Source organism: Penicillium hispanicum, assembly GCF_028827665.1.
Source record: "Penicillium hispanicum strain IBT 35686 chromosome Unknown utg000005l_segment0_segment0, whole genome shotgun sequence".
Lineage (NCBI taxonomy): Eukaryota > Fungi > Ascomycota > Eurotiomycetes > Eurotiales > Aspergillaceae > Penicillium > Penicillium hispanicum.
In genome coordinates, this window is record NW_026623197.1 from 1,184,084 (window position 1) to 1,198,436 (window position 14,353).

Below are 14,353 nucleotides of genomic sequence, written 5' to 3' on the forward strand. Positions count from 1 at the left end.
TAGAGCATTGTATCATAAATAGAGGCATGATTTGGATAACCAGAAAGCCTCCTTTGCTTCTTTATCTTCGATATAGATATATCGGTGTCATCTGGCAGACCTCAGAAGTGTGGGTATAGATGTAGCAATAGATTGTTCTTTAAGATACCTGAAGCCAAGTCATTCTATAAGAAGGGCATTCAATAAGGACCAAAGAAATCATTGTAAGCACCCTCACCCTTGCGTTCGCCAGGGATCGGCGTCCTCTTGCACCCCTCCCTATCCTGCACCCGTTCACATTCCTCCCCTTGCTTTGTTTCCAATTCTCTTTCTCTGACCCTCGCCTATATTATTTATCAATGTGACGTGTTCCCCAGAGCCCACTCCTTGTGATTAATCCATAAAGCCATGCACTCTTTCGAGTTGGGCTTCGGCAATAGCCTTGGCTACTTGATCCACCGTGTCCTCCTCCAATGGCAAGATTCCCGAGACCAAACGCGCGAACTTGCAGTCGAAAAAGAAATCTCGACAAATCTGAAGGACCGACTAAAAGGGATAAATATTACTACCAAAGGCCGCAAGAAGAAGCAGACCCTGCTCGACCAACGCAGCTTCCACGCCACCGGGCAAGATTCCTGCCTCCAGCAACAGATATTGCTTTTGGATCATTTTGAGGACATGAGAGTTCGCCTTCAAACCACGATAGAAGAGATGGAGAGGGCGGCTTGGTTTGATGGCTGTCAATCCTCCCTTGATCTTCTCAGGGATGAAAGAGATCGCATCGCACGAGCATTGCAATCCAATAAGCAGCAATTCCATTTCCATGGGGACCAGTTGTCCTGCATTGAGGCTGAGCTTGATTCTCTGTCGGAGAAGACAGATTTTCAGCAGAAGAAATCAAAGCTCATCCTGATCGATTGAGTCGCGGCGATGATGTCTGGCTCTATGTGCGTCCTGTTGTGTGGACTTTATTCGGCGTTTGTGGAGCATCGATCAACTACATATAAGCAACCTTTCTCTAAAGAATGAGGGATCTCGGAATCATGATTGCATGAAGATTGGAAGTGATTGTTGCTGGGGAAAGATGGAAAGATAGCCATATGGAAGAATTTCGCCTCACGTCTTGTGTTATAAATTGCCCGGATGATAAACCCTGGAAGGATATTAGTGAAAGAGGTTGAGCAGAAAGAACTTGTTATCAATATTATCAATTATCACCGAGGTAGTTGTGTCTTACGTCTTTGCTTGACTACGGCCTAGCTACAAGCATAGCAGAAAGGATTCGAGAAACCGCCGCCACCCACTGCGCAATCACATTTGACTACTGAGAAACGACTTGGATTATTGGCTCTGGGCAATTCTAGGAGGACAAAAACAGCAGCTGAAAACGATAGAAGGATGACAGTTTAGTTACAGATCCGCGGCTTTTGACAATAGACCAAATCTCTGGGGGATAGTCTGGTGAAAGAATACCACCTATTTTCTATAACCCTTCCGAAAATCAATGTCTCGATTGTGATCGATACTTCGCTCCCGTCTTTCCTGTCGACGGTTGGTCGCTAGCTCTATCCCACGATCGATATTCCGACCGTTGCCGACGAGAGTGGCGTGCCGGTGCACCGCGGCTTGTCACACGCGAGTGATCAGGGCTCACGTCTAATTCCTCCTCTCGGTCATTGTCGCTCAGATTGAGATTTCGGGAGAGGTTTTCGGCGGATTGGTAGGGGGTGGAGGATCGAGAAGACATTCTCGGGGTATATCTCAAGGGATAAGGGCAGAAGGGCAACTTAGGCTCGAACTTATCGCTGGGATGACGGGAAGGTTCTATCTCTATAGGGACGAGTTGGTTATATTGAGTCTGGTGGCACGGGGATGGCGATGTTGAGTCATCATGAGCACATATTGATGCAAGGAACCCGGAAGGCGTATTTTGATAAAGCACGACCTTGCCTGTATATAAGAGGACCTGACAAAGGAAGGTGGGTTGGATAATTGAATTTTGCATGTATGCCCAATCATTAGACAGTACTAACATACAGTGAGCCAGCGCCGATATCCACAACTCGTCATATGAAGGACAGGCCTCAAAGTGCTACTGGCTCAGTCTATCGGCACTGCCACTAATCATAATCTGGGTGACAGAGTCATCGTTGACCTCGGATTTGCCAAATATTCGCCGGAAGCTTTCACCCACTGAAAAGGAACTTCGTTGCTGCCTCAGAGCTCGTTGCAGCTGGTTGAGCTTTCGACTGGGCGTGCGGCTTTTCGAAGTATCCAGAGAAGATGGTTTGCGCCGTGGGACGGAGCCAGGAGTCGACGATTCAAAATTATCAGTCAATGGATTTGATGGGGATGGCTTGAATGTAGCCCACATCCTCTTCCGTACCAAAGTCTTCCATAGAATGGATGAATCCTTGGCTCCCATTTTGATTCCATTGAACAACTTCTCAAGAGTGGAGTCAAGTGGTACATAATCCGCCTCGGGCCTGTCCAGAAGCATGAAGTTGGTGTAAGCCTGACGAACCATTGGGGGCACGTCCAGGTTAAATACGCTTCTGCGTCCAAGTCGGAAAATCTGCAGGCTTGCATGGAGACTCTCTGCTCGCTCCGGTGCCATGACGCACTGTCCATTACCAGGGAATAATGATTCAGTTCTTGGACTGACATGATACTCATGGCATCGAGTCATGAAAGGACCCAAGTTGGCTGCCAAAGTCACGGCACATAGTGGGAGGAACCCAAAGTTCACACCAAGGCTGGGCACTGGAAGATTCAAAGGAGAGGGGATGTCGACGGAGACTTCCACACACAAAGCCCACATATCAGCGTACATTCGACAGATGACATAGAGCTTTCCCTGTCTCAGCTCATGCTTGTCGGGCAGATGATTGTCGGGGGCAGTGTGGACAAGGGTCGGGTCGATGCCAATGACCAAGGAACCCTCTTGCATGGACCATCGCTGGCCAGGCGCACATCGAATATCTCGATAGTACTCCAGACGAGAGCAAAGTGTTGCCTTTGGTTGAGAGAAAACGTCTGGAATTTGGCATCCAGCTAATGGCGTATTTTTGACGTGCTCTGGGGTCACTGGGCTCACAATATCCACCGTGTTCTGCTTGCTTGGCGTGCTTGGTCGAGGCCTATCTTTCTCTGGCTGAGGAAGCGTCAGACGACTAACTGCAAATAGAGCCATCTAGCACTTACAGGACTCAGCAGGCTGGTATCCCGGTCAACCGCAGTCTCCTCTCCAGAACCGGCATGGGTTGATGCCACATCGCTGAGGACGTGGGGTTCCCATCCCGAAGCACAAGCAACGTTCTCTTTTCCAGCAACCGAACTTGGTGAGAGAAGAGGGCTCTGCCTGAGAGCAAACAGACTTAGCCCGGCACGACAGCTTGGGCAGATCACACAGGGCTGGTCGTTCGGGTTAGGCCCCAATGTGGGTTGGTGGTCTTCCGGCTGGGAGGTCATGGAGGTTGCATGAGAGCACGATCGAGGAAACCAGACAGGAGGCCGGTGAAAGTACTCTCCATGGCGACGTCGTTTGGCGATCGAGTCGGGTGTGTACGGATGACTGGAAGAAGTGGCATCGCTCAAGTCGCCCGAGGACATCGCGGAAGGCAGGAAGCCAGGTTTCCAGGTTGACATTGGGTAGAGGGTTTTCCGCTGTGGAGATGGGATTTGAAGATGTAGAATAGAGTATGCAGGATTGAAGCTGTGGTAGAGAGAGGATCAGGTGAAAGGGAAAGAAATAGGACGCGAGTGTACAGCGTTGTTGATATCTCAATCGGGAAAGCACGGCTTCGTCTCTCCTCTGGTCTTGCTGGCAGGCATCCTCTGCATTCTGATTGAAGAATATGCAAACCTGAATACTCATCATTGCCAGAATTGTTGAGTGTTGCATATCCTGGTCCTTGCTAGGTGTTTTTCTATACATCGTCTAGATTTCTCGCAGCCTGAATAGTTGTTGCAGTTACCTTCCGCTTTGGCCTAACAACTACCACAACCATGGCCGCCAGCCATCGGAGATCGCAGACTTCCTCCACCCTTGATCAGGACCATAAAGCTATCAAGTCACTGACTTTTCTTGCAAGAACTGAACCTCGGTTGCAGTTGATCTGCCGCTGACTCATCGCGTCGACTGGCGGGAATGCTGAAGCTTAGATGAATCCAGTTTCCCCTATATTGCAAATATCATCTCCGAGATCTTGCGGTCGATTTCACAGTTCAATATGGATGCACCCAAGATCACGCTTTACGTGGACATTGTGAGCCCATTCGCTTACATAGCGTTCCATGTGCTGCAGGCAAGGGCGTCCTTGCCAGATCCAAATGCAACAACACTGACACCGCCACTAGAACTCGGCTACTTTTGCAAAATGCGAGGTCACCTACGTTCCCATCTTACTAGGAGGCTTGATGCGAGCATGCAACAACACGCCTCCGATCAACGTCAAAAGTGGGTGCCTGTGCAACCAGACTGCACCCCCAGAGACGGAGCCTTTTCGCACTGACATCATTCCTTTCAGATAAGGACAAGTGGATCAACGCGGAGCGCATTCGGTGGGCAAGGTATTTCTCCGTTCCCATCGCGAATAGCACCCCTGAGGGTTTCCCCGTACGCACACTGAGCGTTCAGCGCGCGCTAGGTGCCATCTCGCAGATGGCGCCAGAAAAGCTTCCGTCTGCGATCGAGGCGTTGTACCGCTCGTTCTGGGTGGACCGGAATTCAAAGATTGGAGAGCCTGAGGGCTTCACTCCAGTACTGGAGACAGTCCTCGGCAAGCAGGGCACTCAGGATGTTCTATCGGCTGTAAGTTACTTCGTATTCCACTGAACCTGTCGACTGTCTTGATGCTGATAGAGATCCGCAGACCAGCCAACCCGAGATCAAAGGACTACTGACTGCAAACACCGATCGTGCCTTTCGTTCTGGTGCTTTCGGTCTTCCTTGGCTTGAGTGCACTGATGCCAATGGCAAAACGGAAGGATTTTGGGGTGTTGATCACCTCGGACAGGTGGCGGACTTCCTGAGTCAAGATCGCAGTCGAGATCTGGGCTTTAAAGCAGTCCTTTAGACGGAGTTTTGCTTTCTGCATCTGCGACGAAGCTTATCTCTTCGATCAAGCTGAAGATTCTAGATGTCGCATTGAGTTCGTTCTTTGTGCTATGGATAAATGCATCAAGTCGTACGCCACGTCGGTTGTGTCAAAGAGGAAAGAGATAAGCCGCGGCCGGAAGCTGTTGAATTTGCAATACCCCAATAGTACTAATCCATTAACTTGTCGTTCCTTTAGCTGACCGATGGTGGTGGCTTTGTACTCTTATGCTTTTCTCGGAGAAAATCGCAGACCTTCTCCGTGTCCATCTGATCAACGTTTTCGTGTTCATATGCAGTGGCCGTGTGCGCATCTAAACATTTCGATCACTCGTCAACAAATAGCCCAGAGAGTAGTTCGACAGCATCTACTAACCAGTGTCTGAGTTGGCCTCGCCCGTCCCGCTGCCCCCGCCTGCGAGGGAACGGATTTGGCCTTGTGCGCTCGTCAAAGCCTCTCCGGCGACAGTGGTGACTGAGTCGATCTGGTGCTTCATGCCTGCTAAAACGGCTTCTGAGCGAGCCGTGTTGGGGGTCGCATCGGTAGAATTCTTTTGGCCGCCAGAGGAACTTGCGTAGACCGAATTTTCCGAGCTCATCATGAAGCCAACGTGCTCCTATGAGATTGATACAGGCGATTAAAATAGTGTGTCGCGGAGAGAGGTAGATCCCGTAGGTTTAGGCATGGACCGTAGGGCTGAACTTGACGTAGGGCTGGGGCGGCGGATGCGTTGGGGAAATATGACGATTGATTGGAGTGGGGTCGAGTTGGGTTCATCTTCTGTAGCCCATAGGCTAGGCAGCAGCAATCTCGGCTGAGATCATGGCATATATTGATAGTTATTTATTGGCTCCAGGGCGTCATCAGCCAAGGTGGTGGAGAGCCGATCATGCCTAACAATGACGTCGCCGGACCCATAGGCGCCCCTGTGGAGATTGCAAAATTTACGAGATGAGAAGAGGCTGATTTGAATCATGTAGTGACATATGAGGGGAGACTTAGACAGCTAGTATTATTTTTATGAATTTGTGAATGTTTACTTACATAGAAATGTTAGTGGGAGGCGTGGCTTGCGCGGGAGGGAATCGTTCCAAGGTTGATAATGTGCAATATACCTAACAGGCGGCAGTACAATTTGCCGCGTGTTGACCAGCTATAGTCTCGATTGATAGATAGTGACATGTATATCTATAGTATATTGGTTATGTCCACGATACTTTGTGAGGGAAAGGGCAAATCAAGTAAATTGTGTTAATTCTAGAGGTCTATCAGGCGTAGGCGAGTGCCCCGTTGACCAAGACGACACGACTATTGTTTAACCTGCTCCACAAAACCCAAAATAGACAATAAGGTGTTCTAAGTGAAATCTCGTTTCCGAACGGTTAATGAGTAAGGTGAAGTTGAGAATGTAACTACAGAGCTGTGTAAACAATTTCGCATACAGGGACAGTGAGTATATCCTTCCGCCTATCAGGATAGTGCTGTCTAGAAATTAGTCCCAGTATATAGATATTATAATCTCGGTCATCTTTTGCAGGATATACTATCAGTGCTCAAAGTAAGACAGCAGACTTGACAAATGCTATCACCCAGCACACCCTCATCTCATCCTGATGGCGATTAGCGTTGGACTGTTCCGAATCCCTGATCTGGACAAGCGGTGATGGCCCTCCGTTTCATGCGTAGGTAGAACCCCGGTGAGGTAAGAGTAATCAGATTAGATTATTTTCAGAACAAGCTCTCTAGTCTCTCGGAGTCGGACTAGCATCAATAATAGGCCATCTAGAAAGAGCGGCTAAACCTACAAAACAGAAAAGTAAAATAAGAATTGAAAAAGAAAGAAAAAGAAATAAAGACCTATACGGATTAGAAGTTATTTTGGCCAGTATTACCTGTCTTCAGTCTCTAGCAGACCATCGCCCTGCATAGCATTATATACTCCAAGCCCCACCAGCCCCGCGCCCATTCGCATTTCCGCCGCAAATCGCAAAAGCAAACCCGAACTCCTCCCACCACCTCACCTCACCACCAATCCAACCTCCACCCGCCCCAACGATGGCGCCCATCCCCGTGACAATCGTCACCGGCTTCCTGGGCTCCGGCAAAACCACTCTCCTCCTCAACCTGATCCCGCAACTCCCCGCTACCTACCGCCTCGCACTCCTCAAAAACGAATTCGGCGATGTCGCCGTCGACTCCCAGCTCGCCTCGACGCAATCCATCTCCGGCGTCCGCGAGCTGCTCAACGGCTGCATCTGCTGCAACCTGGTCGGGCAGCTCAGCGACGCGCTGGAGCAGCTGCGCACGACGGTCTCGCCGGACCGCATCGTCATCGAGACCAGCGGGAGCGCGTTCCCGGCGACGCTCGCGATGGAGGTGAACCGGCTTGCGCGCGAGCAGGGCGGCGGGTTCGTGCTGGATGGGGTGATCAGCGTGATCGACGTCGAGAATTGGGCGGGGTATGAGGATACGAGCTACACGGCCAAGTTGCAGGCCAAGTACACGGATCTGATCATCTTCAACAAGTGGGAGGCGGTGTCGGAGCAGCGGTTCGATGTGTGTTTGGATCGCGTGGGTGACTTGGAGATCGAGACGCCGTGGGTGAAGTCGGATCGGGGGAGGGTGGAGAAGGATGTCCTGCTGGGGATTGATGGGGCGCTGTTTGCGAAGGAGAAGGGGGCTGTGGATGTGCATGAACGTGAACATCGACATCAGCATGAACATAAACATAACCACCAGTCTGAGGTGGAGGTGCTCTCGGTCGTGCTGAAGTCTTCGGCGCCGGGCAGGACGGTGGATGTGGCGGCGTTGGAGCGGTTGCTTTCGTCTGCGCCGCGCGAGGAAGTCTATCGCATCAAGGGTATTCTGCGCTGTTCGTCACAGATGCCGCCGGCGGAGACATCGGATGATTTGGAGTCGAGGCAGAAGGGCGATGGGCCCGGCACTCGGTACTACATCCTTAACTGGGCTTTTGGACGGTGGACCTGCACGCCGTCGACGGTGGTTGCCGAGTCGGCAGATGAGAAGGTTGCTGCCCGCCTGACCTTCATCCTGGCTCGGTATGAGTCTGCCAAGTGGAAGAAGAAGCTGGAGGCGGGTGATTTGGTGCGCGCGACTGAGGCGGCCGAGGCGGAATTGGCCGTGGAGCGTCTGGTTTGAAGAGCGGGCTTCGACAACCACCAAACTGTGTACAAATGGCCTTGTGTCTAGACGATGATACCAGGGTTAGAATAAATTAGACGCCAGGGTTAGAATAAATTAGACGATAGAAATGAGTGCATGAAACGATCCATTCACCTGACGCTATAACTTCCTCAGAGATACGTGGGTGCGTACATCGGGGCAGACACGGAGTCAAGATGTCGAGGTAAACAAGCTCTATTCTATCCAAATCTAGGAGACGAAGGGATGGCAAGGACAACGATGCAACAAAAATCAGACACAATGTCAGTGGCCTCCATTGCCATGCACAAATCCAAAAGATATTTTCAAGCAAAAGGCAAACAAATAAACAGAGAATGATACGCAGGAAGACTAGATCCATGGACAAGACTAGTAGTCGAGGAGGGCGGAGGCACCAGTCTCGCTCGAGATGTAGATAACCTCGTGGTTGTCGGAGAATCCGTTGAAGCGAGTGGCGCTGCACTTGGTGTAGGCACCCATTTCCTCGAAGTAAAGCCAGTCACCGGTGTTCAGCAGACCGGGCAAGTCAATGCGCTCGGTGATGACGTCGATGCCGTCGCACGTAGGGCCCCAGATAGAGTACGAAATGTTCTCCAAAGTCGCAGGGTTTGGAGAACCGGGCTGGGAGTCGGCCGCGGAAAGCAGAACCTGAGCGACGGGGTGCTGGTGGTCGAAGATAATGTTCGAGAAGTTGCCGTAGACACCATCGTTGAGGTAGAGCATGTACGCGTCGCGCGAAGGGTCCAGCGGGTCTGGAATATCGCGACGCGCAATGACGTTGGCGGCCAGGGTAAAAGCGCTGGCGACATAGTAGCGGCCGGGCTCGGCGATGATGCGGATGTGCGGTGGGAAGTACGTCTCCAATGCCTCGCTCAGGATCCCAGAGAATTTCTCAAAGGTGTCCTGGCAAAAGCCACCGCCGACGTCGAGCGTGTGCAACTCATGGCCAATCTCGGTGGCCTGGTCAAAGACCAGACGCGCATCCTGGACCGCCTTCAGGAAGGCACGAGGGTCCTCAGCACCCGATCCGACGTGGAAGCTCACACCAACGACCTTCAGCTCGAGCTGGTGAGCCAATGCAAGCAGCTGCTGGGCCACATCCAGGGAGGCGCCAAACTTCATGCTCAGCCGGCAGAGGCTGGTCGAGTCATCCGTCAGAATGCGGAGGTACAGCTCAGCATCGGGGAAAGAAGCCTTGATCTTGTACAGCTCGTCGGCATTGTCAAAAGTCATCTGCTTCACTCCCATCTCCGAGGCGTAGCGAAGGTACGACTTGGTCTTGCACGGCTGGGCATAGATGATCCGGCTCGGATCCACGCCCGTCTTGAGGGCCAGGTCAATCTCCGCCTTGGAGGCGCAGTCGAAGCCATTGCCCAGCTGGGCCATGAGCCGCAGGACCTCCGGGTCCGGGTTGCACTTGACAGCTGAAAATACAGTTAGCTCGCCCTCCTAAGACAGCCACGATGCAGGCGAGGAGTGAAGGAGCAGGACCTACCATAGAATGGCTTCACACGGCCCAAGTTCATCTTCCAGCGCATGTGCTGGCGGTAGACATCCCCCATATCCGCCACATAGAACGGATCCTCCTCACCAGGACCGCAGCGGTCCACATCGACCTCTGCGGCGCGCTTCTTCAGCACATCCAGGACCAATTCCTTGGCAGTCAACCCAGATTGCAACAAATCATCCCCGCCATGATTGCCGACTCGATCGACATGGTCACGACTGATCAAGTCGGATTTGAGAGTATTGCATACTTCAGCAGGCGATACACACGCAGTCGGTGCCATAACCGTGCAGCTGCGACTCAGCACGATTCCGGTAGTAAAGGGGAGTTTTTTGATAAAAAATTAAAGTAGAAAGAAAAAGGTGGTTTCAGCAAGTACGCGACTGCGTGTTAGGGAGGACGAAAAGTGTCGCAACCGAAGTTGACTGGACCAAGCCTCCTAGACCCTTCCTCCTTAAGAGGAAGAACCTTCAGAGAAGTCCTATGCGGCAGCTCAAGGGATGAGGGAATAACGTGAGAGGGCGTCAACGGGGTGAAAAAAGGCGCACCCGACGGAGGATTATAAGCCGACAGCAGGAGGTGGAATGTTGTTAAGAGTGTCGCGGGGACGTCTAGTGGAGACAATTTGGCTAAGAAGCAGAAGCGAGGCTCGGGGAGCCGTGGTGAGGATTGCCTTTGGAGGGATCCAAAGGCCAAAACCGACTGGGAATCGGGGTCGAAGAGAAGCTGGGAAGGACGGGAATCAGCGTGGGAGGTCCTCGTCGCCGGTCAATATGAGAGAAAAAAATGGACGGCTGAGAGGGGCAGAGGCAGATTTTTAAATTTGGGGGGAGTTCGGGGCGGCGTTTAGGGCATAACGCCCAATGGTGGGAACAAAGGGCGCACGGTAACACTCGGACTCAGGCGAGATCGAGGAGGAGACAACCACTTACCAGTGTTGTTGATACCCAAGAGGAACCGAGCAGGTTGCAGAGAGAAAACAGCTCGAATCTGGGGGGGAAATTGGCCACGAGCCGGTGCTTACGGCAGCAAAGGGTTTTTCCACCAAACCGCCAACCTTGGAACCTGGATGACACATCGTGTTAAGGTTCTCGCTATGAGCGATTTCTGGCTCTCTCGGGCGGCTTTTCTATTCTTGGCGGTGTCTCTAGGCTTTCACTACTACTTTCCCTCGTTCCTGACATTGCACCTCGCAGGATGCAGCGGAGGCCATCCTCGGAATTGCTCAATTGATTCCAGAACATGCGGTGTGGCAATCGCCGTCTAAAGAAAAAAAAATTACCTTGTGCGCCGCTATGATTCAAGGTACATTGGTGGCGCAGGAATCCCACAATCCTTTTCAAACTTGTTTTTTATTTACCAACGCTCGAAGTATACCGCGAAAGATACCAGGGCGCCCACTCACACAACCCCATCGGTCCAACCAGAATAGTGACAGGTGGGATTGGGGCTCTAGATGCAGCGACATACTGCAAGCACTACTACTGTCAACCAAGGATCGGCGAGGAGCTCAGCTCAAGCGGAAAATGGGCCCGCTAATTCCCTAAAAGGCGGGATGACGCATGGCTGCGCCTGGGAGCCTGTCAAGACTCGGGTCCCTCCAATATCGCCGGCTTATTATAAGAATACTACTACTATTATTGACACGTCGCCCCCTGTCACCGACCGTAGCAGTATAGTTCGATCTCATCGACCTGCTCATGTTGCGCCGGCAGTTGGACCGTGGCCCGCACGGCCGAAAATCCCGCACTTCGCATCAAATCGAAGAAGATGGCCTCGCTGTCGTGCCGCCGCTTCAGGGCCACCAGGATCAGAGCGTCCGGGGAACTCCGGACCAATCGGTCCAGCACTGACACCAACATTGGCAGGCTGTCTGCATTGTAGGTGCAGTCCGAGACTAGGATCAGGTCGATGGGCCGGCTGCAGAGTTTCGGTGGCGGCTCATCCCAGTCCAGAGTCTGATAGCCGAGCGACGATGAGGGCTGCGGGTGGGCGTCGTATATATTGCGCATGACTATCTCTTCGACCTCGGGGAGGTCCGTGAGGAGGACATTGCAATGGTCCATCATGGTGGCCAGCGCAATGCCCACAATGCCACAGCCGGCACCCAACTCCACGGCCTGGAGAGGTGTGCTCCGCGGGGTGGTGAGCAGTTGGATCAGGGCAGGCATCCCGACGTCCACACCCGTTATGGCCTGCCGGAGAAAAGTGATTGATGCGAGTGCCGCATCCCTAGCATCGTCGGCAGAGATTTAGACCGACATCGAGCAGGATGGTGAACGCAAACAAAAATGGGAATGGCTTACCAAATGTGTCGAGCGATGCTGTTCCCCGTCTCCTCCCAAATCCGCAAGGATAGTGAAGAGTCCGCCTGCCCAATGGCAAAGTTCCGCTCGATCAATTTATCGGTGGGCTCGGACAAGGATTGGAAGGGTGCACTACACCCCGAGATCACCAATGGCGTCGAATGCACCCCTAGTACATCTTGCCGGGTGTTTCTCGGCCGGATCAACAAGACTGCTGCATTCTGGGCGACATCATTCGGGGAAAAGGGACCCAATGATATGGAGAGTTGCCGTAGTCCTGCCTTCCACTTCAATGGCATCTCGTATATAGTTTTCCGGGTTGATTGGTGGGCCCATGAAGCCACCAAGTCGACATCCTGGGCGAGGAAGTCATCGCCCAGATCCGTAGTGATACATATCAGCGCTGAGATGAAGACGGACTTTTTCTGTGGCTGGAACCGTGGGGGCTTGAGAAAACGAATATAATATACCATCACCCACAGCTCAATGGCGCGATCTCAACTCGTAACGGTCGTTCTTGAGATCGTCCAATCGTCACAATCTCTGCGCCTTCGCACATCGCCGTTTTACCCCGGACCCCACGCCTCACGTGCCGCGCTGACTAACGCCGGATGACATCGCTGCGTGCTTCATTTGTTGCGCGACTTCCGACCTGTCAATGTCGCGCCCCATGAGGTGAGATCCGCCCCTTCCGACCGCTGCCCACTGCCGACGCGTCTCGAGATGATGAGACCGCGCGATCCGCGCATCCGTCAGCGGATCAACCAGATCTCGCATAACTTGGAGTCTGCCAACGAGTCCGCCCAGGAAGGACTGTACACCTTCTCCCAGAACTACGTCTCCCCCTGCCTGGCGGCGGTGGGTAATTGCGTCTCCGTGTGCACCGCGCCGTGTCTCCCGAGCCGGGAAGATCATCTGCGTCGCCGGCGACGCGGGCGGGCTGAGGCCAACTTTGACTTCTACGATGACTGGGACAACGAGGAGGCGGAGGATAGTCTGCTGGGATGGGGCACCGGCGAGCTGGACCGTCTCCTGGCTGGAAGCGGGCTGACCCGGCCCAGTGCAGAGCAGCCGCGCCGACCGAGGAAGATGAGTTACGGGACACGTAACCCTAGGCGCCGGAGTACGGTGCACATCCCAGACAACCGCAGCGATCCGACTGTCATACCCAGTTCCTCGCTGCTTGGATTCCTCGAGCGTTTTCCGTGGAGGTTTGGCGCCAAGGGAGTCAAGTATCGGCCTTCCGCGGCGGATCTCCAGGAACACCCTGGCAGCACTCGCCGGGACGCGCACGAGGACGAGCCGTTAATGGAAGCTACCGATGATGAAGAGGGCCGTCTCTCGCACAGTCGCAATGGAAGAAACCGAAGTGCGACGGAGTCCTCCCGTGGGACCAGCAACTCGTTGAGTTCTCGCGGCGACTTATTCCCGAGCGACGAGGAAGACGCAGTTCCGCTGGACGATGAATTCGCGCTTACGTTTGGCCGCCGAGGCACCGGCTTGGAGTCTGATGATCAGTCTGGTTCAAAATCAGGGATTGTACGGTCTGCTTCCGGAACGTCCAGCTTGGACGTGACGTCCAAGAAGTCAAAACAAAAGAAGAAGCGCTCATCGACCAAGTCTCCGAGGAGCACAGATCAAGAGATCGTTCAAAATATTGATACACCGTCATTGGCGGATTTGAAAATGGAAGAAGACCGGGCGGCGCGGGAAGAAGAGTCCACAATCGAGAGGAAACGACTTGCTGCGCAAGAACTGGCTTCGAAGCGAGGTCTTGACCAATTTACTACTGATGCGGTATGAGACAGCATCTCCGTGTCTGAGGCTCCCAGGCCATAACCAACTAACGTCACCATAGTCTGCGACCCCATTCCTCCTTAATAACCCCAAGATCAGGCAGTCGCCCAATCAAGGTCCCTTCTCCCATGGCGGAAACCAGGTGAATGAACCCGTGGAGGATAACGGACGACGGTCGAGCGCGTCGTCCATTCGATTATCAAGCGAGCGGACCGAACCCTTCCCGCCCTTCCCAGTTCCGGGATCTGAAACTCCATCCAGACCCAACTCTTTGAATGGACTGAGCAGCGGTTTAGACCCGGCTGATGAACCTATCCCGCCACAATAAGTCTGGCTTTCATTTGCCGCCATGGATTCATTGCTTGATCTGTACGATATCATGATTGCTTGTTTTGCTGTAACTATACCCCATTGATAATGAATATAACGTCGGCCGTGGTAGCTTCCAAACTATGTAAAGTGCCAGAATCACCGAGAAACAT

The 14,353-nt window shown here is 52.8% G+C and overlaps 8 protein-coding genes across 8 annotated transcripts; 4 read left to right on the top strand and 4 right to left on the bottom strand.

Moving 5' to 3' along the window:
• Positions 1-387: 387 nt before the first annotated feature.
• Positions 388-900, top strand: N7459_005905 (uncharacterized protein; the record flags this gene model as incomplete). The annotated part of the gene is made up of 1 exon (XM_056945089.1): positions 388-900. One exon carries the CDS (start codon positions 388-390, stop codon positions 898-900), a length of 513 nt encoding a protein of 170 aa, XP_056799424.1.
• Positions 901-2,071: 1,171 nt separating this feature from the next.
• On the bottom strand, positions 2,072-3,627 carry N7459_005906 (uncharacterized protein; the record flags this gene model as incomplete). Its single annotated transcript, XM_056945090.1, has 2 exons — positions 2,072-3,133; positions 3,184-3,627. 2 exons carry the CDS (start codon positions 3,625-3,627, stop codon positions 2,072-2,074), a joined length of 1,506 nt encoding a protein of 501 aa, XP_056799425.1.
• Positions 3,628-4,211: 584 nt separating this feature from the next.
• N7459_005907 (putative 2-hydroxychromene-2-carboxylate isomerase) lies at positions 4,212-5,057 on the top strand (the record flags this gene model as incomplete). Its single annotated transcript, XM_056945091.1, has 4 exons — positions 4,212-4,247; positions 4,339-4,438; positions 4,509-4,792; positions 4,854-5,057. 4 exons carry the CDS (start codon positions 4,212-4,214, stop codon positions 5,055-5,057), a joined length of 624 nt encoding a protein of 207 aa, XP_056799426.1.
• Positions 5,058-5,272: 215 nt separating this feature from the next.
• On the bottom strand, positions 5,273-5,676 carry N7459_005908 (uncharacterized protein; the record flags this gene model as incomplete). The annotated part of the gene is made up of 2 exons (XM_056945092.1): positions 5,273-5,391; positions 5,454-5,676. 2 exons carry the CDS (start codon positions 5,674-5,676, stop codon positions 5,273-5,275), a joined length of 342 nt encoding a protein of 113 aa, XP_056799427.1.
• A 1,457-nt stretch (positions 5,677-7,133) lies between these two features.
• On the top strand, positions 7,134-8,237 carry N7459_005909 (CobW-like GTP-binding protein; the record flags this gene model as incomplete). Its single annotated transcript, XM_056945093.1, has 1 exon — positions 7,134-8,237. One exon carries the CDS (start codon positions 7,134-7,136, stop codon positions 8,235-8,237), a length of 1,104 nt encoding a protein of 367 aa, XP_056799428.1.
• A 393-nt stretch (positions 8,238-8,630) lies between these two features.
• Positions 8,631-10,051, bottom strand: N7459_005910 (type III PLP-dependent enzyme; the record flags this gene model as incomplete). The annotated part of the gene is made up of 2 exons (XM_056945094.1): positions 8,631-9,685; positions 9,757-10,051. 2 exons carry the CDS (start codon positions 10,049-10,051, stop codon positions 8,631-8,633), a joined length of 1,350 nt encoding a protein of 449 aa, XP_056799429.1.
• A 1,375-nt stretch (positions 10,052-11,426) lies between these two features.
• Positions 11,427-12,547, bottom strand: N7459_005911 (protein N-lysine methyltransferase family protein; the record flags this gene model as incomplete). The annotated part of the gene is made up of 2 exons (XM_056945095.1): positions 11,427-12,000; positions 12,075-12,547. 2 exons carry the CDS (start codon positions 12,545-12,547, stop codon positions 11,427-11,429), a joined length of 1,047 nt encoding a protein of 348 aa, XP_056799430.1.
• A 250-nt stretch (positions 12,548-12,797) lies between these two features.
• Positions 12,798-14,199, top strand: N7459_005912 (uncharacterized protein; the record flags this gene model as incomplete). Its single annotated transcript, XM_056945096.1, has 2 exons — positions 12,798-13,871; positions 13,933-14,199. 2 exons carry the CDS (start codon positions 12,798-12,800, stop codon positions 14,197-14,199), a joined length of 1,341 nt encoding a protein of 446 aa, XP_056799431.1.
• Positions 14,200-14,353: the final 154 nt, after the last annotated feature.